Here is a 25913-nt window from a genome sequence, read left to right as displayed (position 1 = left end):
GAACCAACACTGTAGAAAATCACTCAGAAATCACACTGCCCTGGGGCGCCTAGGTGGCTCAGTCAGTTCAGCATCTGCTTTCGGCTCAGGCCATGATCCTGGAGTCCCAGGATCGAGTCCTGCATCAGGCTCCCTGCTCTGCGGGGAGTCTGCTTCTCCCTCTGCCTTCATCTCACTCCTGCACACACACTCTCTCTCTCTCAGTAAATAAAATCTCTAAAAAAGAAATCACACTGTCCCAACACAGGAAGGCGCAACATCGTTCTCCCCCAAAATTGGTCAGTCTTTGTTCATCCAAGAACTGTTGGGAGGACAGAGGCATAAGGGACCATCCCATGATCCTGGGGGTGGGAGGGGGATATGCTGGGACCCCAAGCCGGCTCTTCAAAACTCAGGGGAGAAACAAATCTGCTGCTTCTCTGGGGGTGGAGTTCCTGGTCACCAGGCTCATGTCCCACCCTTAACAAGGCTGTCACTGCCCCAGGGAACACTTGCATCCTGTAGGTTCAGGACGACGTTGTCAGCAAGGTTGTCGGCAGTGAGACAGATACAGTTCTGTGCTGTGAATATCTCTCAGAGATGTTCTGGGCTGCTCGGATCTTGTGCAGTTTGAGACAGCTGGGGTTCCCGCTCAGGGCTGCTCCCAGGTGAGCAGGGTGGGGTTAAGGGTCTCCCCCCGGGGCCCCCTCCTTACCTCCAGCCCCTCTCTGGGCCGTCAGTCCAGGGTTGTGCTCAGATAGCTCCTGCCCAGTCCCACTTTGGTCCCCACCTGTTTTGGTTTTTTTAATGTAGCAGGTGAAAATCTCATTTCATAAATATGCAAAGAACAAAACCTAATTTTTCTACAGCTGAATTTAATTTCTTTTTTTAAGACTTCTTTATTTGAGAGAGAGCGAGAGCACGGACGGGAGGGGCAGAGGGGGAAGAAAAGAGAGTCTCATGGGGATCGATCCCACGACCCTGAGATTACCACCCTAGCCGAAACCAAGAGTCAGACGCTTAACTGACTTAGCCACTCAGGCGCCCCTACAGCTGAATTTAATTTCTGTTTTGAGCCCCATCCCACCAGGGAGCAGAAATGGAATCTCACTCAGTTCAGGGTTTCCTCGGGGGAATTCAAGGACACACACACACACACACACACACACACACACACACACAGATCTGGGGTGGTTTCTACATTTGAGTGGCAAGGGCAGAGGCCACGAGATCCACCACTGGGAGCCGCTTCGCTGAGTGCACTTAGCTAAGCAGGACCCAAAGTGGTTAAACCACGGGAGAGACCTGTACCTAGACATTCTCCTCCGAATGTACCTGCAAGAGAGTCTTGCACGTGGGTAAGAAGGCTGGAAGCAGACTCGTGTCATGGGCTTTGCACACAGGGGAACATTGTACGGCGGGGAGAGGGACGAGCAGGGCTGTGGACAAGGGGTCAGGGGACGCAGCCCAGCAGGGGCCCCGCTCGGCCTTGCTGTCGGTGCCGGGCCGGCCTGCAGACCTGTTCTCTCCCCCGAGAGCCGGGGGCTCCCGGGCTACACAGCGTGACTTCTGCACAACTGCTCGCTCCCCGACCCAGGGGACTGGCTAGTTCACTGCTTGCCGCCTATGGTGCTCAGCCCTCAGCCCCATGTCCCTCACCCTGTGGGCTCCATCGTGTCACCCACGAGGCTGGGGAACAGAGGCTCCCTCCAGCTGCTCACTGTGCTTCCAGAACCAATTGGCCTGGCTCTGGACCCACGGAGTCTCATCGTCACCTCCAGCCCTGTGGGCGAGGGACAGGCTGCCTCTGCCCTTCTCTCTGGGGTGAGGGAGGCTTTTCTCTGACAAAGCATGTGAATGAATGTTAGACGTGTGATGCTGACTGGGGGAAAAAGTAAGTCTCACACGTCTTCACAGGGCATGACCCACGTCGATCAAGCCCGAGAACTAGCCACATAGATTTACACACACACACACACACACACACACACACACAGACAGCTTCAGGATACGTAAGTGTGATTAATAAAAAAAATTAGCCCAACATTAAGGATTAAAAATGCTACCACCAAAAAACCCAGAAGACAGCAAGTGTTGAGGATATGGGGCAATTGGAACCTCCGTGTCCCCTCGGGGAGCACGGAAAACAGAGCAGCCTTGGTGGAAAACGGGAGAGAGAGTCCTAAAGAAATTAACAGTAGAATTACCGTGGGACCCAGCAATTCCACTTCTGGGAATATCCTCTGAAGAACTGAAAGCAGGCTCTGGAAGAGGTGTTTGTACACCCGTGTTCAGAGCAGTGTGGTTCGCAGGAACTGAAACAGGGAAGCAGGCCAGGGTCCAACAACAGAGGAATGGGCCGGGGCGAGGCAGTTTGTCCACACACTGGAAGATTCTTCAGCCTTAAACGGAAAGGAGATTCTGAGCCAGGCCACAGTGTGGGTGAATCTTGAGGACACGATGCTGAGTGAAAGGAGCCGGTCACCGAAGGACAAAGACTGTATGACCCCACTGGAGTAGCCAAGTCCCTAGAGATGGAAAGTAGAATGGTGGGTGGCAGAGGCTGGGGGAGGGGCAGTATGTGTTTAATGGGGACTGAGCTGCAGTTTGGAAGGATGGAAATTTCTGGAGGCGGAGGGTGGTGACGGCTGCACAACCCTGTGAGCGTACTAACTGCCATGGGATTGTCCCCTTGCCTATGGCTCTCGGATTGAGTCCCGCATCAGGCTCCTTGCTCAGTAGGGAGCCTGCTTCTTGCTCTGCCTGCCCCTCCCCCTGCTTGTGCTCTCTCCTTGACAAATAAATATATAAAATCTTTAGAAAAAGGAAAGAAAAGAAAAACAGGTGGCTGGATGGCCTCGGGCCCCTGGGCCAGAGTTTACCCACCTCTGACCTAATCCATTATTCAGCTCCCACTCCTGCTTCCTTCTTCTCACCTCTCCTAACCTGTGGCTAAACTCCAGCAACGTCCTCATGCTCACTGCACCCTCCACTGTCCCTGAACCCCCACCTCAACCTCACCCTGTCCTCTTGCTTTCGCCCCCACCCCTTAATCTACCCTAATCCCACTCCCATTTACCTACACCTCCTCATCGTGCCACCTGCCGGCATGACACGATCACCCGGGAACGTAAACAAGATAAAGTTTCCTGGCAGGTGTAACACGATTCTGTGATTCATGATCTATGTGAGATTACATTTCATTGCATAATTTATTACATCGCATGGTAATTACTGTGTTCCTAATGCCGCAATTACATATAGTAGCTCCCATGCTTACGCACCCTCCAATTACACCATCATTCTTCCCATCACCATGAAGTGCAGTAATAAACGAGCAGGAAGTGGTGGGTTGACATCAGAACCCGCCCCAATCAACCCCTTTCCAGGCAGAGGCTGCAAAGCTGCAGCCAGGCTCGCAGAGTTTCCCCGCAGCTGGGCACATGCTCAGGTCCACCCATGGAGACGCGTCTGGAAGGCAGAGGAGACCACAGCTGTCTTGGTTTTTGCTTCGCCTTCCCTCTGTGAGCAGCCAGGCATGGAAACACCTGTTGTTCTGGGATCTGCATTCCCTTGTCCAGTGACAAGCTTGGTGGGGGTTGAAAAGCAGTTGCGGTGGACACAGAGGTGGCATTCTATTTCTGGATCGCAGATACAGGGCATTTGCCCCAAGTCAGAGGTTTCAAGGACCTCCTGCCTCCTTGCCTTGATTGCGGGGAGCTTCAGCTCCCCCTGTGAGCAGGTCCCTGTAGGACCAGTCCTGGACCTGCTTCTCTGCACCAGGAGTGGCAAACTCTGCCCCCCGGCCCTCATCCAGCCCACTGCCTGTTTTTGTAAGTAAAGTTTTATTGGCACAAGGCCATGCTCCTTCGTTCATTCATTCAGTTCAATCTGCGGCTGCTTTCCTGCTACAACAGCAGAGTTCAGTTGTTGTGAATTACCTTTGCGTTAAAAGTCCTCCAGTGGTTTTTCGGGGTGCCTGGCTGGCTCAGTCAGTAGAGCATGGGACTCTTGATCTCAGGGTCATGGGTTCAAGTCCTGCATAGGACATACAGGTCACTTGGAAAAAAAAAAAAAGACCTCAAGTGGTTTCTGTTTCCCACCCTTCATCCTGATTGCTATGCTGCATTAGGATACATAAGAAATTATGATACATCCATAGACCCAGCCACAATTACAGCCTGCTAAAAGGATGAATACAGTAGACTGAATAAAAGCCTCCATCAAAGATACCCACATCCCATTGCCCAGAATCTGTGAACGTTACTTTTCTTTTTTTTTAAGTAGGCTCCATGCTGGGCGTGGAGCCCAACATGGGGCTTGAACTCACAACCCTGAGATCAAGACCTGAGCTGGGATCAAGAGTCCAACGCTTAACTGACTGAGCCACCAGGTGCCCTGTGAATGTTACTTTAAATGGCAGGAGAGTGGGCTTTGGCAGCACATATACTAAAACTGCAGCGACCAGGAAAAGCTAAGCACGGCCCCTGCGCAAGGATCCACAGAAATGACCAAAGGAACATTGTAGATGTAATTAAGGATCTTGAGATGATGGGAGCATTATTCTGGATTATCCAAGTGGGCCCAAAGCATAATCACAAGGGTCTTTGTAAGAAGGATGGAAGAAGGTCAGATGAAGAAGTAGGAGATGTGATGACAGAAGCAAGGGATTGGGGAGATACAGGAAGTGGCTGTGAGTGAAGGACATGGAATCTCCCCTAGAGCCTCCAGAAGGAACCAACCCTGCTGACATCTTGACTATACCCAAGTGAAACTGTTTCAGACTTCTGAATATAACTTGTGAGATATATATATATATATATATATATATATATATATATATATACACACACACACACACACACACACACACCCCAGGGGAAAGATAGATAGATAGATAGATAGATAGATAGATAGATAGATATAGATATAGATAGATAGATAGATATAGATATAGATAGATAGATATAGATAGATATTCCAGAAGGAAGGATATGACTCTTTTGGAGATTTTATTCAGAATAAAATTGGGATTCCCAGTCACCACCTCTAAGCTTCTAACCCCTTCAGTCTGGGGGCAGAGCCTAAGAATCTGTTTTACTCAGAGAGAATTCATAGCAAAATTCGTGCCACAAAGAAGACCCTTCTAGAGACTCATATCCCCAAGAGGCTGAATGGGAATGGTGCAGGATTCTCAACCAGAGCCCCGTGGACTTTTAGGGCCAAATCAGTCTTTGTCATGGGGCTGCTCTGTGCCCTAGAGGACATGTAGCAGCATCCCTGCTGCCCCTACCGCCCCCCCGCCCCCGTGTTTACACCAGCCCCGGTCACCACAACCAGAAATGTCTCCAGACATCACTCAATGTTCCCGAGGAACAAAAACACCCCAGCGGAGATCCACTGGGTTAAAATAAGATTTAGAAACATCCCACGTAACTGGAACACATAAGAAATGACTCCGATGTTCTCTGAGAGGTTAGTAAACTTTTATCATCCACTTCTGTAAACACACGGTGAATAGTCAGGATTGAGCAAGAAGAGTAAATACGGTAGCTGCATGAAATGAGCCATGCACACACGTGAATCCAGCAATTTCACCTGCATCGACTCACCCAACTGAAATAAGAACTCCAGCAGGAAGGATGTGTCGTGTAACACGGCTCGCAGTCAGGCGGTGACGGTCGGGTCAGAACGGCCGCGTGAATGGTGGTCCATCACCATCGCTGAACATTGTATGTAACAACCCATAAAGAACTCATAGGCGTCTTCCCTGATTAGAATGTCAATATGTTGTTAAATTTAAAAAGAAGATTGCTGAAAAACCGGGTGCAATTTGATCCCATGCTTATGGAATAAAAATGTGTGGAGTAGGGTGGGGAGGGGGAGGTCGAATCCATTTATGGAACATGGTCTTTTTGAAAACGTGTATATATTTGCACCATGCACATGCGTGAGACTAGAAGGTTTTTTCACCAAAATGTTAATTGTTGTCGTCTCTGAGGATATAGGATTTAACTTTGCTTTTTCAGTTTGCTTAACTGTACTAATTCCTCCACAAGGATCACACACCATCTGTGTTATTTGGTAAAAGGCTTGGGTATGTACCTACACACTCCAAGGGCTTAAGAATCTTGAGAACCTTCCAGTATTTGACTAAGAGCTGGGTGCGGCTAAATGCCCCGCCTCCATCGCCGCCGGGGTGGGACCACTCTGAGGCGCATGCTCTCTGCCATCTCCTGAGGTTCCCCAGAGGCCCAGACTCTAGTGCTCGTTGGCGCCTTCTGCAGGGCTCCTTCTCTCCTCGTCTCACGTCCCCACCCCCATCGGGGCTTCCTGGGGTCACCTCTGGGACAACTCAAATCCTCATTTTGGAGTCTGTTTTCTGGAGACCCCAAAACCTGACAGCGTCTCTCCTCATTCTGTAGTCAGAAAGGGGCCTGCAGTTGACCCCCCGGGATACACTGTGGTCGGCCAGCTGGAAGTTTTATGGGGCAGGCCAGGAAATGGGCTCTCACTACACTCTCCCCCCCACACTCCCCCACCAGTGGGCTTCCCTCCAGCGCGCCTGGCCTGTGCTCATCCTCTCCCACATCTTGGCCGGCAGCGGGGGGTGGGAAGTGTGAGTGTGTGTTGGTGGTGAGCAGAGCAGTGGACCAAGAAAAGAACACAGATTGATGTGAAAACCAACCAGGAACGTTTAATAAAAAAATAAGCAAGTTATCCAGGACCCAACCCAGTGAGCAGGTAACCCTAAGAGAGCAAACCACCGCCGGCTGGCTCTGACATTCATTCCAGGCTGAAGGTGCAGCAAGCCCTCCAGGCCACGCCAGGGAGCCCGCCCAGGCCATGGGCAGTACCCCGGTGCAGCCGAGCCCACACGGGACCCCAAACACACAGGCCCACCAAAGGCTGGAACTTGGGAGCCCCACGGAGCAGGCAGAGGCCCTGCCGGAGATGCAGGCCAGAGGGGGTCAAGCAAAGAGGGTGACAGGTCAACAGGGGAGCAGGGGTGAGCACAGGAGACCCAGCCCCTGTCTTCATCCCTTGCCCCCGCCAGGGGGGCTGGGTCCAGGGGAGCCTGCATGTGGCCGTGTGGTCGCTGGGACCTGCAGCTGCCCCTGGTGAGAGGAGAGCCACCCTCCCTCCTGGGTGGTGGGGGGATTTTGTCTGCACACAGCTCGGGTGACCCGGGGGGGGGGGGGGCAGGCAGGGATCAAACTCTCAGCCAACCATTCTCCAGTGCCACTGGGAGTCCACGAGGTCTGGTATGCAGCAGGCGCTCAGTGAACGCCGCATGGAGAAACAGAAGACTCATCTTGTTCATCTGGGTGGCCCAACCCCTGGCACGTGGCCCCGCACACGGTGGGTGAGCCGCTGCTGACCCAGCACCAGCCACACTGTTCGGTATCACCGCTGCTGCGCCCGCAGCGCGCGCTCTCTAGGCATGTGGGCAAGAAGCCAATCGAAGAGTGAAAAGCACCTTGTTTATCTTCACCCCCAGCACCAAGCTCAGTTCCCAGCACACAGCAGGCACTCAGTAAATGCTCTGAGTTAACAAGGACTTGTCTCTGGGTCACAAGTACCAGGCACACGGGGGGTGCTCGACAGCTGTTCGAGGAAACGAACCCAAGTGTCTCGTTTATCCCCATATTCCCAGAGCCCAGAGTGGTTGGTGCCCAACATACAGTAGGCATTCAATAAATACTTCGATGAGTTAAAACCATGACTGTGTATCACTAGTGCTGATTCTTTGGGCGGGGGCGTGCGGGGGTCAACACGAGCTCGCTGGCCCCATCAGTCACGGGCTGAGGGAATAATTATGCCTCGCCCGCTGCCGCACACGGGAGCCTGGTGCCCGGTGAGCGCTTCGAGTGTTCCGCACCTGAAGACATGAACGAGGTCTGGCTCCCACCGGCTCCCCTGGCGCCAGGCCCCGTTCCCGGCATACAGTAGGCACTCCACGAAAGCTGCCTGCGTGCACGTGATTGCTGAGCCAGAGCCGGCTGCACACCGCCTTGCAGGGAGAGCCCTCCGCATGGCCTGGCCTGCCGGGGGTCCGCGGGTGGGGGGGGGGGCGCTTTGGGGGGGCCCCAGCCAGCGCGGGAGGGGGTAGGCTGGGCCGGCGAGGCGGCCTCCGGGTGTCGGCCGCCGGCGCTCAGAGCTCGTCGCGGGCCGCGCTGTCCAGCGGGGACTGCAGCACGTCCGAGTTCTTGGCCTCGCGGCTCAGCGCCTGCTGCTCCCGCATCTTCTGGGACTTGGCGCGGTCCCAGTCGGTCTTCACGTGCTCGTTGTTCCACACGACGGAGGTCTCCGTGTCGCTCACGTACCCGTCGTCCCCCGTGTAGTGCGTGGGGTACACGAGCAGCGGCTCCACCGAGAAGGCGCGCAGGTTGCGGGGCGAGAAGTGGGCCTTGTACTCGGACCTGGGAGGGGAGGGGGGCCGCCGTGGTTGGGAGTAAGGGACAGATGGAGGGAGCAGGGGGAGGGGTCAGACCGACACAGAAGTGGGCAGGGCGGGGGGGGGGGGGCGTGCGTGGAGAAAGGAGCAGGCAGAGGAAAGACCCGTCCCCGGGGGGCCGCCAGCCCCATGCCCACCGACCCGGACAGACCCGCGGCAAGCCCCTCTCACACTGGGTGCTTGTCGAACATGACAGGCAGGAACTCGTCGACAGGCAGCATCTTGGAGAGCGGCTGGGCGGCCAGCAGCTTGTGCGCGCCCTGCAGGGAGATCACGTAGGCCAGCGTCCAGTAGGAGTAATCGGCCTCCACCAGGTTCCTCACGCGCGGCACGGCCTTCTCCGGGTGCTCCACCTGCATCCGCTTGCGGCCCACGTAGCTGCGGGTACATAGTCACGGTCCTGTCACCCTCCTCCCACCCACCGGAGAATGCTAACTGAGCCAGTCTGAGACCCAGTGAGCCTCTGTCAGGCCCTGGGGTGGGAGCGGGCTGGGCAGGTTTGGGGGAGCAACCAGGAGCCTGGTGTGGCTGCCGGACCAGGGAGGACCACAGGGGTCTGGGACGTGCAAGGAGGAGACGGAGTTTTTTCCAAGGGTACTAGGGAGCCATGGGAGGCTCTGGAGCTGGGAAGGGCAGGACATCTTGGACACCCTCTGAGGCTGAAGCACAGGAAGGAGTGGGGCTAGGAGGGAAGCTGCTCTGATCTGAGAAGGCTGCGCAGCAGCTGGGTAAAGGCAGGAATGTGGTGAGTGGCTGGGGGTGAAGGGGGTACAGCTCCTGTTCCTGTTCCTAGCACCATCCAGAGTCTAGGGCCTAGCACCTGCATCAGGGCCTGGCGTGGAGAAGGAGTGGGAGGGAGGACGAACCAACTCACCTAGAGGAGATTCCAAAGGACCGTTCCAGAAATATGCCAGCCACATCCTACCTAGTGCTGGTCTAAGACCCAGGCTCCCTGACTCCCCACGATCAGCCATGCCCCCAGCTTCTGGGCACACCCCCAAGCCCTGACCACGCCCACCCCAGGCCACACCCCAAGATCCTCAGCCAAGAGAGCACAGGCTTCCACGGGGAATCTTAGGCACACCCCATCTCCTATAGGGCTCATCAAGCCTCCAAGCCCTGACAAAGCCCCCTCCCCACAGGCCAGGTCCCTAGATTTCCAGGTCATCCTCACAGGCCTTAGGCCACAGGTCCTACCCCCCCCAGGCCTTAGGCCAAGCCCTGACTGCTCTCAGATCCAGGGACCACGGGCCCCTCACACAGGCTATAGCCGAGTCCCCTTCTGCCACACCCCCAAGAGTTGGCCCAGCCTATGACCCTGCAAGGGCCCTCAGACCTCCAGGCTCTAGGCCACACTTCTGAGCTCCAGACCGCAGCTCCAGCCCACGCCACGCTGAGCCCCCGAGCCCCGGCCCCACCCCAGCACCTCCTACCCAGGGACCCAGACCACGCAGCCAGCCCTGCCCCCGCTCACATGAGGTCCCAGTCCAGATCCTCCCGCTCCACGTCCCGCATGAGGTTCAGCAGGCGTCTCTTGAAGAAGATCTCAAAGCGCAGGTCGTCCTCGAAGACAAGCGACTTCTGCAGGCCACGGTCCACAACCTGAGGGAGGACGCCCTGCCCACGTCAGACAGAGACCAAGGCCAGCCCTGACCCTGCAGACAGCTCTGCTTCAAGGCCCTCGGGCAGCAGGAGAGAACCAAACACAAGCCTTCCTCACCATCGGCTGACTGACCTGTGACCATCGGCTCCTCGCACATTTGGCAACAGGCGCCCTGGCCTTGGCCTTGGCCTGGCTGCTCCTTCCCACCCCGGGGCCCGTGCCTGTGCTGGCGCAGAGCACCCCTCGGTGCAGCGGCAGCAGGCCCCCAGCCTCAGGCCTCGGCTCCAATGTCACCTAGGAGGCCCTCCCCGACCCCCAGCCAAAGCTGTCAGCTGAGGACAATTCATGGCCCTTCTGTGGCTGCATCACACTTAGTTCACTGTGGTTTGCTCCATCAGTCTCCCCCTGCCCTGGGCTGTGAGCCCCCTGCAGGGCCCGCATCTGTCTCGGCGGCTGTCCCGTTCCCAGCACCGGCATCAGGCCAGGTGCACAGCGGGTGCACGGGTGCTCGCCAAACACGCTGGAGAGCCCTCAAGACTGAGGATAGTGACTGTCACCTGCAAGAACAGGGCGCCCCCCTTGCTCACAGAGCTCACCCCTCTCAGAGGCAAGGCTGGGCTTGAACCCAGGTCCGGGCTGCCTGCATACGGCAGCCTCTGCCCCACGCCCTCCATGACGAATCTCACCCAGGGGAAGAGCGCCCGTCACCTCAAACGCCTGGACGTGCCCCCTGGCCCCACACCCTGGGGCTCTGGGTTTGAATCCCAGCTTCTGGGGGAGACTGAGGAGCCCCTGGCATGGAGTTAGCGCTGCTTACTGTCCCTGTGGCCGTCACTTCTCCTTATAAATGTCGAGCACAGAGTCCAGGCTCCAAAGACACGTGGCAGCAGTGGGGTGGGAAGATGCCTCACTTGGGGGTCCTGGGCCTGGGCCCCCACCTTCTATGGGAGCCGGGCTCATCCCTCCCTCCCTAGTCGGCTTCCCCATCCACACAAGGGAAGGACAGCAGCTGCCCCATCCACGGTGCAGGGGACATCCAGGTGAAGCGCTCTCTGAACAGCCCCTGTGTCCTGCAGGGGGCGCCAGCGAGTCCCTCCCTGACCGGCCAGAAGCCTGAGCGTGGCCCTGCCCTCCCCCGCCAGACCCACCTCCTTCCAGATGTTATAGTGGCTGAGGAAGCAGCCCAGCTCGCCCTTGGTGAGCGGCCGCCCGTGGTAGGGGTCCCGGTAGCCGGGCAGCATCTGGATGCCCAGCGCCTCCACCTGGCTGGTGTTCATGGCTCTGGAGAGGGGGGAGAGGGGGTCAGAGGCCTGCCAGGGAGTGGTCTACACCCCGTTGCGAGCCGCTCCCCCCACCCCCACCCGGGGCGCCAGACGCACTTGCCGTCCACGGCCTCCACCAGCCGGCACGCGATCTCCTGCGCCTGCAGGGCCCGCAGCATGCGCTGGCGCCGGTCCTGCCGCCGCTTCAGGTTGATCATGAAGACCTGTGGCCCAGAGCTCCGGTCGGACCCTCCGGGTGGCCCCCGACCCCGACCCCGCCCCCACCCGCCAGGGGAGGCCTGGCTCACCTCGTCAAAGCCCATCTTGTCAGGCGTCTTGGGGGGCACCGAGATGAACCTGGAGGGCTCCGCCGGTGGGTGCTTCACTGTGGGGCAGACAGAAGCGGGTGGTCACGGCGGGAGGAGCTCTAGCCACCTCCCTGGCTTTCTGTCTGTCTGCCACAAGCCCCGCAGGACAGACACCAGGTCCGTCCACTCACGCTGAGTCCCCAACGCGCAACACTTGGTACGCAGCAGGCGCTCAGTAAGGACTCACAGAAGGAACAAAGAAATGAGGGCAAGCTGTGTGACCTTGACCTATCGGGGCCTTGGTTTTCCTCATCTATAAAATGGGGCTCCAATTTTATTTTATTTTATTTTTTTAAAGATTTATTTATTTTCGAGAGAGAGAGAGAGAAAACGCGTGCATGGGGTGGGGGGAGGCACCGAGGGAGAGAGAGAATCTCAAGCTGACTCCCTGCTGAGCATCGACCCTGACATGGGGCTCAGTCTCAGGACCCGGAGATCATGACCTGAACCCAAGCCAAGAGTCAGATGCTCAACTGACTGACCGAGCCACCCAGGTACCCCGAGGACTCCAATTTTAAGAACCTCTTCCTCCCAGAGGTTTCAGGAAAAGATGCCACGAATGACACACATTATGGGTTGAATTGTGTCCTCCCCAGCATGTTGGCATCTTACCCCCCAGTACCTCAGAAAGTGACCTTATTGGAAAATAAGGTCTTTACAGAGAAAACCAAGTTAAAATAGTGACTGGGGTCCTTATAAAATGGGCTATTTGGATCCAGCCGCATACACCGCGGTGAGACCGCAGAGACACACTGGGGGAAGGTGACCGTGTGACTACAGCAGCCTGTCTGCCAGCCAAGGGAGGGCGAGAATTTCAGAGTGGCCATGATCAACCCCCTTCCCGCTGCCGCAAACAGTGCTCAGACCGCGTCCCGGGCCTGTCTCAGCACAACCCTGGCGGCTTCCTTCAGAAGGATCAGATCCGGCTGGATCGGAGGCGGGGGAGGCAGGGGAGGCGGACCTAGAGGAGCCCAGCCTGCCGGTGAGGGCACCGTCTTCCCCGTTACGAATAAAGGCCCTGTGTGAGCCAGACACGGGCCCCATGTCTGGGACAGGCCTGGGCGTGGCCCAAAGCCAACCTGGGTCCCCCTAAGGTTTCCTCCCGCCCAGGGCTCTTCACAGCTCTGGCCTCCCCCCCAGGCCCAGGTTCCCACATATGGATGGAGAGAATGCAGTCTTCACTCAGCTCAGAAGGAAGGATGTACACACGGATCTGAAACCTCCAGACCCTCCTTCCCTTTGTTCTGTATGCTTTGCTCCGGCCCTCAAGACACGGGAAAATATTCACCCCTCTGGTGACTTCAGGTTCTAAAAGTTTCTAACTGAGCCTGGATGGCTCAGTCGGCTGCGCATCTGACTCTAGATTTCGGCTAGGTCATGTTCTCACGAGAGCCCCCACGTCGGGCTCCGCTGGGTGTGGAGCCTGCCTAAGATTCTCTCCCTCCCTCGGCCTCTGCACCGCCCCGGCTCTCGGGCGCGCTTTCTCTCTCTCAAAAAATAAAAAATTATAAAAATAAAATTAAAAAAATAATAAAATCAAGTAGGAAAACTAAGGCAGTCTCGGAGGCATTTCTCAGGGGCCGGTCACCCGTTGGAGCTGGTGACAAGCCGAGACCCACTTGTGTGACTGCGGCCTGATGGGGCTGCCAGACCAGGCCTGGGCATCCGTGAGTGACAACCACTCAGGCACCGCGGGGGTCTTCCCCTGGCAACCATGCAGCTTCCAGGTATCGCCTGAAAATACCCAAAGTCCCCCAAACCAGAGAGGGCAGGGTGCCGTTCCATCTTCAGCCACTGGGGGGTGCCATAGAACTTTCTGGAGAGAGGTTTAAGAGGGGGAAAGGAGCCCCAGAGCAGGGCTCCTCCCTGTCTGTGCAGTGGGAGGACAGGCCATGCTGCCTCAGAGGCCCTCTGGGGGATGTGTGTGGCCAGCACAGGCGAGGCCCTCATGAAGGTAGACACTGTCACCGTGTGGTGGCTCTGGAGCTCCCCAGCGGGGGCAGGAGCCCCCTCCTCAAACCACCTTGATGGCAGCTCAGCCCTGGGTGCTTGTCCCATCTCAGGGGCCCATTACAGGGATGGCCAGCTTAACAGTTTATGGATTTATCTGTATATATATTAGAAAGACATGAGCTTGCAACGGTGGTAAAAATACCTAGTTTCCTTTTCTAAATAAATGTATTCGAGATAAATGTATGAAGATAGATATTAAATAATGGCGGGTCTGGGGTTTGGCAGGGGCACGGATGAGGACACAGCCCGAGATGGCGGTGTCCTAGGCACTGCCATGCACGTAAAGCTCCATCAGCAAAAACCCACTGTCCCTCTGTTCCCACACCCTTTATGGCTCCCAAGAGCCCTTGGGGGGAAAGACCTGTTCCTCCGCTTGGTGTCCAAGGCCCCCCGCACCGGCCCTGCCTGTCAGCTCTGCCCAGCTCGCCACCTTTATTTCCGCCCCGTCAACTTGGCTGTTCTCTGAGCCCACCTTCCCTCCAGCCTCCTGGCCTTTGCACGTGCTGCTCCCTCCAGCTGTGATCCTCTTCCTGCAACTCCTACCCGCCCAGCATCTTCATGCCACCTCCTCCCAGAAGCCCATCCTGACTGCTCTCAGGATGCCGTGCACGGCTGCTTGCAAGAGCGGGGACAACCAACCACCTTGCTCATGCTGGGTCTCCCGCTCCCAGCAAAGGGACCGGCACGCAGCAGACGCTCCATCGGTGTTCAGGGGATGGATGCAAGCTGGGAGAGAAAGGGAGGTGACTCGGCCCTCCCCGGGAGTCTGGGGACTCACCCATGACCTCCAGCTGCACGTGCATGAAGCTCTCGGCCTCATCCTGGAGGGTGCTGTGTGCCCGCAGCGGCACAGGCAGAAAGCCGTACATCTCCTTGTTGCAGACGTACATCTGGACCTCTGCGGCCGAGGAAACGAGAACCCAAAGTGAAAACGGTACGAGGCGGCAGCGGTCCCCCCTCCCCGAAACGGGCCGCACCACTGACGGCGAGGTTGGAAGCCCAGGTTCCCGGCAGAGACTCCTCAGCTCTCCAGCTGGGACCGGGAGCCAGAATAGGGGTTCGCACTGCCAGACAAGCCCGGGGAAAACTCCAGAGCTGTTAACGAGCGCGCCTCGCACAGCCACTGCCTCGATCCCCTGCAGAGTTCCGTGCCCCAGCCAACCGCAAAACAGCGGGAGGGCAGCACAAAGGCCAGGGAGGCAGGACAGGAGATGCGGCTGAACCAGAAAGGAGTACCGGCCCCTCCATCTGCCCTTTTCGGGGTGGTTTAAAGTTTTGTGCATATCTTTTTTTTTTTTTAAGTAAAAACCCCAATGAAAAACGATTTTCACTTGGACTGGTTAACTTGCTCTGTAAAGGGCCAGACAGCTCTGTCTCAACGACTCCGTTGCAGCTGGAACGCACAAGCACCCAGAAACGAGACTTACAGGAATGCGTGTGGCTGTGCGCCGATGAAACTTTATTTAGAGGCACTGAGACTCGAATTTTAGACAATCTTCAGATGTCACAAAATAGGATTCTTCATTTTTTTGTTCCATTCAGATGCCCAAATATAGATTTCTCGTATATATTTGGTCTTTGTCCACAGTTCCAGGCTCAGTTCCCAAAACCCTTGGAATTTCCTAGATGTTGAGAGCTTAAAGGTGTCTCTTACGTTAAGAAGTGACTGTTAGAAAGCACTTGAAGGGGAGCCTCCCTCCCCCAACACACACACTGCTTGCTAGGGGCATCAACCAGGAAGAGAGGGTTGGAACTTTCCTTTACCCCTCCGACCTCCGACCTCCAGGGAGGGGACAGGAGCCAGACGTTGGATCTCCAAGAGCCAATGATTCTATCAATCGTGTCTATGTAACGAAGCCTCCATAAAAACCCGACAGGATGGAGGTTGGAGCACTTCCGGGTTGGCGACCCCGTGGAGGGGTGGGGAGAGTAACGTCCCTGGAGCTTGGAGGGGACAAGGAAGCTCTGTGCCCCTTCCCACACACCTCGCCCTGGGCATCTCTTCAACGGGCTGCTCCTGAGTTATAATCCTTTTACACTAAGCCGAGGCATCTGGTGAGTAAATGGGTTTCCTGAGTTCTGTGAGCTGTTCTAGCGAATCCATGGAACCCAAGGAGAGCATCCTGGGAGCCGAATTTATAGCCAGTTGGTCAGAAGCACAGTGATACATGGGTTTGTGGTCCACATCTGAAGTTGGGGTCGGGGGCAGTCTTGTCGGACTGCGCCCTCCTCAACCTGCGGGATCTGATACTATCTCTGGAAAGACAGTGTCAGAACTGAGTTGAATTGGAGGACACCCTGCTCGTCCTACAGAGACAATTGCGCGTTGGTGGGGGGAGGCCCCTCCCCCCACCGTTACACACACACACACACACACACACACACACGATAGAATTGGGTCCAGGAACCCAAAAGACATACTTGGCTTGTGGCTACAGGAAAACAGATGGTGGGCCAGATTTGGCCCATAGGCCATCGTTTACCGAACCATGGTTTAAAAAAAAAATGACAGGGGCGCCTGGGTGGCACAGCGGGTAAGCATCTGCCTTCGGCTCAGGGCGTGATCCCGGCGTTACGGGATCGAGCCCCACATCAGGCTCCTCCGCTATGAGCCTGCTTCTTCCTCTCCCACTCCCCTTGCTTGTGTTCCCTCTCTCGCTGGCTGTCTCTATCTCTGTCGAATAAATAAATAAAATCTTTAAAAAAAAAAAAATAAATAAAAAATAAAAAAATAAAAAAAAAATGACAGGTCGGCTATGGCTGACTGTGTTCTCTTTCTCTTTAAAATGTTTTTTTCTCTAACTGTACAATAATTATGCTCAACTACAGAAAACTGGGAGAACACAGGAGAATATCAAGATGAAAATAACTTTCATTAAGAGGTCTTAAAGATAATGTGGAGTGAAGTGACCCAGCGAAGCCGGGGCTGCAGAGAAAGGGAGTCCTGGGGACATCATCTGAACACCTGGATACAGCCACACCTGAAGCCATCCCTGCACCCTGAGTTCTGGTTCTGCGGGCTTCTGTGGGCTCGACACCGGTCCCAGAGAACCACACAGATCCCCCCGTGCTGGCAAACTCCCTGTGGGCTCACCTGCTTGCTTGCAGGAGAAGGCAAAAACGATGATGTCATCAAAGGACCAGGTGTAGTCAGGGTGAGGAGGGTAGAACGCCAAGTTCCTGGATGCCGACTTCCGCAGGTCGATCAGGAAGGTTGAGTGCACCATGGGAACGGCAAAGCAGCCCCGGCGGTCCCGCTTGCGAATGGGGATGTAGGCGGGAGTGCGCTTGTAGTAGCCCTGTGGGGAGGGGGCAGAGTTCTCTATGGAGGACCCTAGAGGTAAGGCTGGAGGCCTGGGACAAGGGGAGGCATGGAACACTTGGAGAGCAGGACCCAGATGCCAGCCTCTGGCTGGGGTGGGCTCTCCCTGAGTGCAGAGCTCTGGGCACAGTCAGGCCTCGTCTCCACCCCCGGAGCCTCAGGCGGTGGGGCAGGGGCAGATGAGGGAAGGGAAGCAGCTGTGCGCCTGCAGACCGAGCTCAACGCTTCAGATCAGAAAGGCAGCACTTGAAGGGGGAAATGAGAAAGCAGAGAAAGGGACCTGGTATTTGTGATTCCTTGACTTACACAGGACTGAACATCGGAAATAGGACTTCAAGGAATATGGGGGGAAATCTTTTAAAAAAGAAGTTTTAACAATCTGAAGTTGGTCTCTCTTCGTCATACCTTTACAAACTGGAATTGTTAGTGTAACATTTAGATTTCTACGACATATTTTTTAAAATAAACTACGGAACTGCTCACTTTGAGATGCTGAGTTTCATGTTATGCGAATCGCACATCAATTAAAAAGACAGGAGGGGGTCCTGGCTCTGGCATGGCCCCTACTCCAGCACCTACCCTGTCACCCCTTCTGGTGTTGCCCACAATCCCAGCCTCAATCCTGCGGTGGGTCTTGTGGCCCAGGCTGGCCAATCAGAACCTAGCATTTTCCTGGCTTCAGGAACTGGCTCAGGTGTAGGAGGAGACTGGACAAGGCCCAAAGTGGACTTTGGCCAGATGGTGCTGGGATCGTGCCCCAGGAGTCTGAAAATGAAGCCACCCAAAGGATGGAGGAAGAGAGGAATGTTGTTTGAACACCTGGATCAAGCTGTGCCTGAAGTCCTACCTGGCATCGCGGCTTCCTAGCTGTGTGCAGGTAGGCGAGTCAAGCCCTCTCTTGCTGTGTTTCTGTTTCTGCCTCAGTGACTGGGAAGGGGTGGGGAGGAGAGGGCACAATCACAGACCCTCCATTAAGGAGCTACTTAAGGATTATCACGACGGTGTTGTAAAGTGCTCACCATGAGGTGGTAGGATGAGTTAGACTCCAGCCACAGTCCCCACTCACTTGCCCCCACCACCTGGGCCCCCGCCCTACCCCAGCAGCCCCCTGACCTGGGAAGTCATCCCGCACCAGAAGTTGGAGTACGCAGCCCTCGAATCCAGCATGGGAGCCACCACTGTCTTATTCTCAGCAATGAGGAGGCTTAGCGTGTTCGGGTTGAGGATCAGGTTGTCTGCGTCCACAAACTGCAAAACACCCAGTAGAGCATCAGCATGGGCCGCAGGCCCGACCTGGGCGGGGCCACAGCTCTGAATAGAGGGGCAGAGGCCAGACTTCTGCAGGGGGTGGGGGTGGGGGTGGGGGTGGGCGTCTGGGGATCCTGGAGTAGCAGATGTGGCCCTGGAAGCCAGCCGGTTCCTCCACCACCCGCCAGCTCTGCCCCTAGTGACAAGCCAAGTAACGCTCATACAATGAGATACACCACAGCAAGAAAAAGGACAGACCACACAGCAGAAAGCAACACAAATGGGGCCCAGACGCGGCACTGCGGAGGGGGGCGGACAGGGAACATGACAGCGAGCGCACCACGTGGCACCATTTAGGGGGAACTTTTCAAACAGGCAGCGCCTGTCCCTGAGAAGGACGCTCGGAGCTTTTCAAACAGGCAGCCGTGTCCCTGAGTAGGACGCTCCGAGCTGAGGCCAACTCCGCGGGGAGCGGCTGGGAGGAGCGCACTTTGGTCTCACGTGAGTTACGTGCTGATCAAGAGTGTGTACAAATCAGATCTTTGCATGAGCCCTTTGTCTCCTTTAATGCCTTACGTGTTGGGGTAAAAAGATGGTAACGTGCTTGTGCAGCATGGAATGAAATCCACCAACCCAGGAACAGGGTCACCATGGGGGGGGCGGGGTGCCTGCTGGTCCCCCCCCAAAACCATGAGTCACCAACACTCCAGAGAGGCCTCACCAGGAGGCTTACTGCAGCGCGCTGTTTATCACACAAACCGGGGAGCGATCCAGGAGTCTAGAGCCTAGCAGCGGCGAACCAGTGAGAGAGAGACATGCTGGCCCCATCCCACCGCAGAGCGCGCCGAGACAGCTCGGAATCGCGCCACGGAAAAGGATCAGGTGAGCGTGTCCCTGTCCCCTGGGATGTGAAGAGGAACTCTTACGATTTACTTATTTATTTTTAAATGCATCTGATCGATCCACAGATACACTTTCTGTCCCCCACGCAGGATTTTAAAAACCTTTAAATCACTGGCCACACACAGCAGCGAGAACTGGAATCCCAGCCTTCTCTGGCAACTCCAAATGACATTCTCACAGGGCAAGCCCCAGCTGGAGACCGATGGTGGCTGCCCCTTGGGACAAGCTGCGGGGTTGTTCCCTGCCTGGCCCCTGCGAACATTTATATGGGTGACCTTTGAATATATACACAATAAAAACAGCCAGAACGGTCTGGCAGTGCCTCGAGGTGTTACACACAGAGCCCCTTATGACTCAGCGATTCCACTCCTAGGTACGCGTCGAGGAACTGGAAACAGATATCTGCACACCCATGTTCACAGCGGCATCGGCCACGAGAGCCAAACGGTGGCAATGACCCTCGTGTCCATCAGTGGAAGAACGGATGAACAAAATGTGGTCCATCCACACAACGGAACGTCACGCAGCCATGAAAAGGAACGAAGCCCTGCCGCCCACTAGGACACGGATGAACCCTGAGAACATTGCGCTGAGTGACAGAAGCCAGACACAAAAGGCCATGTAGCGTAGGACTCATTTGTATGAAATGTCCAGAACGGGCACATCTATAGACCCAGAAAGCAGACTGGTGGCTGCCAGGGCTTGGGGTGAGGGGGACAGGGAGAGGGAGTGACTGCTTGTGGGGGCAGGGTATCCTTTTGGGGTGATGGAAACGTTCTGGAATGAGAGAGAGGTTGCGGTTGCACAACATAATGGATGTACTAAATGCCACTGAGTTGTTCCCTTTGAAACAGTTAATCTTATGTTATGGGAATTGCACCTCAATTAGAAAACACGGAGACCAGCCAGAAAGCGAGTCTCTCTGGGAGGTAAGATTACAAGGTTTGCTTGTTTTTTCTTCCCTAAGTTTCTTATGTTTTCTTGTGTATTTTCTTACAAGTAACACCCGGAGCGTTTGCAAAAAGAGAAAAAAAGTGGTCTTTTTTTTTTTTTCTTTTAAAAGAAAAAAAAAAAAAAAGAGGTCCTTTTCATAACAAATTTAAAACACCAGACAAATGATTTCACATCCCAATACGGATTCCCAAAGTCCCCAGTTATGAAAAGATATGGTACGTCAAAAGCTGCTTTGAGTTTTGACCCAACATGTAGAGTTCCACACGTTTGCAGGGGAGAAAAAATGAAAACGAGCCAGCCTCAAACCATGAAAGCAAAACCCGGGGAAGCAGACAAGGTGGCCCTGTGCTAGATGGTTCCAGGAGGTTCCTGTCCCACCTCTCCGCCTCACTGGTACCGAGACTCCACCAACAAGCATGTTAGTCGAGGTCCCCCCTCTCTCTAAGCCTCCACTTTCCCATCTGTAAAAGTGTCTGATAACCATAAAGATCAACCTCCAGGGCCCCCAGGAAGAGCCTGTTCCATTCTTTCTCCTCTCTGCAGACTCAGGCCAAGGATATGGGGTCCTCTTGGCATCCTCGCGTCCGGTCCCTGAGCAGGGCCTGTCGCCTCAATCTACTTGCCTTTCTCCACAGCCCTGCTCCCTACTGGCCTCCTGCCGTCCCCCCCGCCCTGCCCCAACAGGGCCTGCTCCGGACGGCAGACACGGGGCTTCCGAAAATCATAAATCAGAACACAGCTCTCCCCCGCTCACATACCCTCCGCGGCTCCCCATTACCCTCAAAGTAAAAAACAAATCTCTGCCTTAGTCTGTGTAGTCTGGCCCCCACCCACCACTTCAGGACCACCTCCATCACCCCAACACTGGCCTCCTTGCCAGTCCCTGAAGGCCCCAAGCTTGCACCCTACTCTGTTCCCTCTGCCTCAGACACTGTCCCCCAGCTTCCCCCAAAGCTGGCTTCTTTGTTCCCTCAGGTCATGGCTAGGGTCCCCTCCTCAGAGAGGCCCCCAACCCTGTTCGCTCGTCACTACACCCTATGTCATCTGTTGTGGACTGAATGGTGGCCCTCAAAAAGACAGGTTGACATCCTGACCCCTGGTACCCTGTGACTGTGATCTCATTTGGAAACAGGGTCTTTGCAGATGTAACTAGGATGTAGGTTAAGATGGGGTCGGACAGGGGGCACCTGGGTAGCTCAGTCGTTAATCGTCTGCCTTCGGCTCAGGGCGTGATCCCAGCGTTCTGGGATCGAGTCCCACATCAGGCTCCTCCGCTGGGAGCCTGCTTCTCCCTCTCCCACTCCCCCTGCTTGTGTTCCCGCTCTCGCTGGCTGTCTCTATCTCTGTCAAATAAATAAATAAAATCTTAAAAAAAAAACAAAAAACATGGGGTCGGACAGGGCCGACCTGAAAGTCAATTACTGATGATGACCTGATAAGAGAAGGAGAGACAGAGAGACAAGCCCATGTGACCCCAGCGGCAGTCAACGAAGGGACACGGCCAAAGGCCACAAGCCACAGGCCCAGGAGCACGTGGAGCCCCAGGAGCTGGAAGAAGTGAGGAAGCCTGCGGAGGGGGCAGGGCCCCGCTGACACCTGGACTGCAGACTTCTGGCCTCCAGAGCTGGAAGACAATGAACCTCCACTGTTTGCACCCCCGCCCCCGCACAGCGTGTGGTCCTTTGTCACAGCAGCCCCAGGACACCGATCCACCAGCAGCTGCCTTTCCTACAAGCACAGCATTGGCTGCCTCTCGTACTTCCTCCCTCGGTTCTGGTTTCTGGTCACAGTCCCCTCCCTGGGACACTAGGAAGGCAGGGCTCAGCCCGCGCTTATCCTCACTGCGTCCTGGGCTCTGGCAGGCGGCGCGCAGGGGAGGGGCTCGTGGAGGTGTGTTGACTGAATAAATAAAGAAGGTAGAGACCACAGCTTGGGGCCTGGGGCCTAGATGGAAACCGACCACAGGCTCTGTCAGGCCGGCATCACCGCATTCAGCCTCCAAGGGGAGTCAGGCCCAGCGGCCAGTGCCATCCAGCCCCACCGGCACCCGGGGAGGGGATCACGCCCAGATCAAGGGGATGATGGGCCGAAGTAGCTCACTCAGGCCTGCTGGCAGGTACCTCCCCAGGCCGGCGTTCCAGCCTGAACCGTCCCTTCCTCCAGAGGCAAGGGCCGGCCCAGAAGAAGGAAGTGAAAGTCAGGCCTCAGCACCCCGCATCTCCAGCCCCCCAGCCCATCCTCCGGCTTCTCAGCAGTCACCCAGAGGATGTCACTGTGGGGTGTGTAGAGGTGGCAATAAAGTGCAGACAACCCAAGGGTCCAACCACGGGATAGTTGGGGACACCACCTGATGATTAAGAACCCCGGCGGCCCTGGATTGAACCCCAGCTCCTCCGCTAACCAGCTGCATCACCTCTGACAATTCATTCCCTCTCTCAGAGCCTGTTTCCCTCTGTAAACGGGCTTAAGGATGGTCTCCACATCGCACCAATCCCCCTTCCCTTAGAGGCCACCCGGATTCCCCCATGATCTCGGAGTAGCTGGCTGAGACTCACCAGGATGTAATCGGCCCACATGTCCCGGGCAGATTTCAAGGCTGCCTGGCGCAACTTCATGACGTGCTCATAGCGCGAGTCAGACCAGTGTTTGGGGCCCTCCTCATCCGGGTAGGACCTGCGGACAGACAGCTGTAATGTGCGAAGGATGGGGCACAATGGCAACCCAGAGGGCAGTGGTCAGAGAGGGCTTCCTGGAGGAGGGGATGTGTAGGCTGGATCTGAAGGTGGGGAAGAAGCAAGAGGAGAAAACTGGAGGAGGGAGCTGTGTCCCCACTACAGGGCACAGCATGTACAAAGGTCCAGAGAAGAGAAAGCCCAGGGCAAGCTGCAGATTAGGAAGAAAGCTCTGGAGATGGGGCTAGGGGACTCTATGCCCCGCAGGATCATTCCTGAGGGTAAGGGGAGCCGCTGGGATGGAACGTACAGCAGACGAAAATTTGGAGCCTGTCCTCCCAGACTCAGAATTTGGTCTGGACAGCAGGTAGGTAAAGAAATAAACCCTGGGGGCGCCTGGGTGGCTCAGTGGTTAAGCGTCTGCCTTTGGCTCAGGGCGTGATCCCAGCATTCTGGCATCGAGCCCTCCATCGGGCTCCTCCACTGGGAGGCTGCTTCTCCCTCTCCCACTCCCCCTGCTTGTGTTCCCTCTCTCGCTGGCTGTCTCTCTCTCTGTCAAATAAATAAATAAAATCTGAAAGAAAGAAAAAGAAAGAAAGAGAGAGCGAGAGGGAGGGAGGGAGGGAGGGAGGGAGGGAGGAAAGAAAAGAAAAGAAAAGAAAAGAAAAGAAAAGAAAAGAAAAGAAACCCTGAAAGGCTGAAAGAAACCAGCGGTCTGCACTGTTCGGGGGCTCATGGGGAAGCTAAGCAGCAGGGCTGGTGCTGGGGCACACAGTGAGACGGAACGAAGCAGTAGGCGTCCACCAGGAGGACAAGGGACTGAGGGAATTCTAGGTGGAGGGAACTGCAGGGGCAAAGGTCCAGCTGGAGGATTATGGCCCAGTGAAGCTGAGGGCTGGTCAGAGTAGCCAAGGCCAGACCGTAAGGCTGGAGAGTCAGGGACTGAGGGGCTGGGGTTCTGTCACAGGACAATGGGGAGTCACGCAAGGTGTGTGAATAGGGGCACAGCGCAGTTGACTCGGGGAGGGGGGGTATCAGGGCAGAACCTGGAGCTCACCTGGGCTCTTCTGCCGGCCGCCACTCCACGTAGTGGTACAAACTCTTTACAGCCACCAGCCATTCCCGCAGCACAGCCGACGTATTGTCTGAGTTGTGGTCTGTGGCCACCCTGCAAACAGAGGGCAGTCAGCATGAGGCTGGGGAGACTGAGGCAGCACCTGGCAGCAGTGAAGCAACATGGGCTCCACACCCCCAAGTGGCCTTCCAGCAGCTCATAGCCCTGGCGAGATGCTTCCCCCTCCATGCCTGCTTCCTCATCTGAAACAGAGATGAGGGCGGGACCTGCCTCACCAGGCTGCAGAGGGGATCAACGAAGCTAATTTGGGGAACAACACACTCAACTCTGTTAGTACTACTGAGCGCCTAGGATCTTATAACCACATTAAGTACTAAACATTGCGATTTAACTTAAAAATGTATATATCATCTACCCCCACCCCACCCTCCTCAATTCTTTCTTATGAACAACACCAACTTATAGTGGCCTGTGCTTATTCATTAATTCAACAAACATTGCTTAAGCACCAGCTGTGTGCTTGCATTATCCAGGCTGGGGAATCTGGGATGGAGGGGTGAGGGACAATTAGGAGTCCACATGAAGAGGAGAGCTATCCCCTCAAATAAGTTGTTATCAAGGCGCCAACAACAATAGCAGTGATGACTAGTAACAACAACATGATAATTGCCACAGTTCTGGCCACCCAGCACCAAGCCAGAGATGCCAGGCACAGGGCTTCACGTGTATTAACTGGTTAATTTTCAGAGACAAATACAACCAGAGTTATGTTAATGCCTCCATTTTCCAGATGAGAAAACCGAGGCAGGAGGCTGGAAGTCACCAGTCAGGCAACATGGCTCTGCCCCATTCCCCTTATGGGAAGGATCAGCTCCACCACCCTTGGCCACCTGGTCCCGTAACCCGCCCACCAACCCATGCCGGTTAGAGGGCAGGGGATCTGACTCAGGCTGGGGTCAGGATCCAACGCAACAGAAGCTGAAGACTTCCTGTTAGTGGAAGTGCAGTGTGGGCCGTGGGGGCTCCAGGCTGCCCCCCTTCTTTGGAGCTGTGAGTGCTCCGAAGGCGGTTTGAGGGTTAGTCCCAGGCAGAGCGGCCCTGCCCTGCGGTGGGCAGGAGTGGTCCCGGATGTGCCCCAACCGCGGGGCCAGAAGGCAGAGTGCGGTCGGTCAGTCCCCCAGCGGCGGGGCAGAGACGGGGAGGGAGGGACAGTAAGCAGAGGGCCCGCGCGTCTGGCCCTCCCCAGAGAGCGAAGCAAGCAGGGGACACGCGTGGGTCCTGCCCGCCTCGCCCCGTGCCAGGGCGGCAGGCCGGGCGCGGGGAACGCGGGCGCCGCGCTCACCACAGCGCCGTGCGCTCCCGCGGGTGCCGCAAACGCTCGAGCGCGCCCAGCGTGGCGGGCAGCGCGTGGGCCGCGTTGCGCGCCACCAGCGCGATGAGGACTCGGGGCGCCTGCAGCGGCGACTCGGGGCTCCAGCGCTCCTCGGGGAAGTAGGCGGCGGCGCCCGGCGGGCCCCCCGGGGGCGGCAGCGCCAGCAGCAGCAGGAGCAGCAGCACCGGGAGCGGCCGCCAGCGCCGCCTGCACGCGCGTGGGGCCGCCGCCATCGCGCCACGCGTCGCCTTTAAGCCGCTTTTCTGCCGGCGGATGGCGACCGCGCCTTGAGCGAGCCACCGGGCCCCGCCCTGCTGCGCGCCTTAAAGGGGAGGAGAGTGCCTGGAGTGAATCAGAGGTCTGGGCCCGCTTTCCGGACCCCTCCTCCCGAGGGCCTTAAAGGCACGAAGTGCTGCTTACGCGACTCCCGCCAGCAGTCACGTCAGTCTGCTAGCCCGCCCCCACGCCCCGCCCCCCGCTCCCGCCTTAAAGGCACAGAGCGCTCCTAAGCGTTCCCGTTTCACGTGACTCAGTGCCCTAAAGGTGTCGTAGCTCAGAACACCCCCGCCTCCCGACACCTGCCCCCGCCCGGACCTTCGCGTGATACGCGATACCACTTCCATTCGTATAAGACTCAGTCTGTGCCACCAGGCGGACCTCGCTAGTTAGGACCTGGTTTTACAG

General features: G+C 56.3%; 1 protein-coding gene across 1 annotated transcript; it reads right to left on the bottom strand.

Moving 5' to 3' along the window:
* Positions 1–6650: 6650 nt before the first annotated feature.
* COLGALT1 (collagen beta(1-O)galactosyltransferase 1) lies at positions 6651–25659 on the bottom strand. The gene is made up of 12 exons (XM_026500489.3): positions 25200–25659; positions 23840–23950; positions 22666–22783; positions 18119–18253; positions 16778–16982; positions 14462–14581; positions 11611–11687; positions 11420–11526; positions 11189–11321; positions 9912–10039; positions 8609–8815; positions 6651–8402 (listed from the first exon to the last, which is right to left on the bottom strand). Exons 1-12 carry the CDS (start codon positions 25460–25462, stop codon positions 8135–8137), a joined length of 1872 nt encoding a protein of 623 aa, XP_026356274.3. The 5' UTR covers positions 25463–25659; the 3' UTR covers positions 6651–8134.
* Positions 25660–25913: the final 254 nt, after the last annotated feature.

Source organism: Ursus arctos, unplaced genomic scaffold (assembly GCF_023065955.2).
Source record: "Ursus arctos isolate Adak ecotype North America unplaced genomic scaffold, UrsArc2.0 scaffold_14, whole genome shotgun sequence".
In the NCBI taxonomy this organism is placed as follows: domain Eukaryota; kingdom Metazoa; phylum Chordata; class Mammalia; order Carnivora; family Ursidae; genus Ursus; species Ursus arctos.
Note: the sequence above shows the minus strand (reverse complement) of the source record. Positions and strands in the feature narration are given on the sequence as shown.

What these genes read in the sequence shown, in the direction of transcription:
- COLGALT1 (XM_026500489.3), bottom strand. Translation starts at nt 25,462, where the DNA reads ATGGCGGCGGCCCCACGCGCGTGCAGGCGGCGCTGGCGGCCGCTCCCG. An exon ending in CGGCCGGCAGAAGAGCCCAG is followed by an intron (nt 22,784 to 23,839) that starts GTGAGCTCCAGG and finishes GTCTGTCCGCAG; the next exon opens with GTCCTACCCGGATGAGGAGG. An exon ending in TGTGGGCCGATTACATCCTG is followed by an intron (nt 18,254 to 22,665) that starts GTGAGTCTCAGC and finishes GGTGTTTTGCAG; the next exon opens with TTTGTGGACGCAGACAACCT.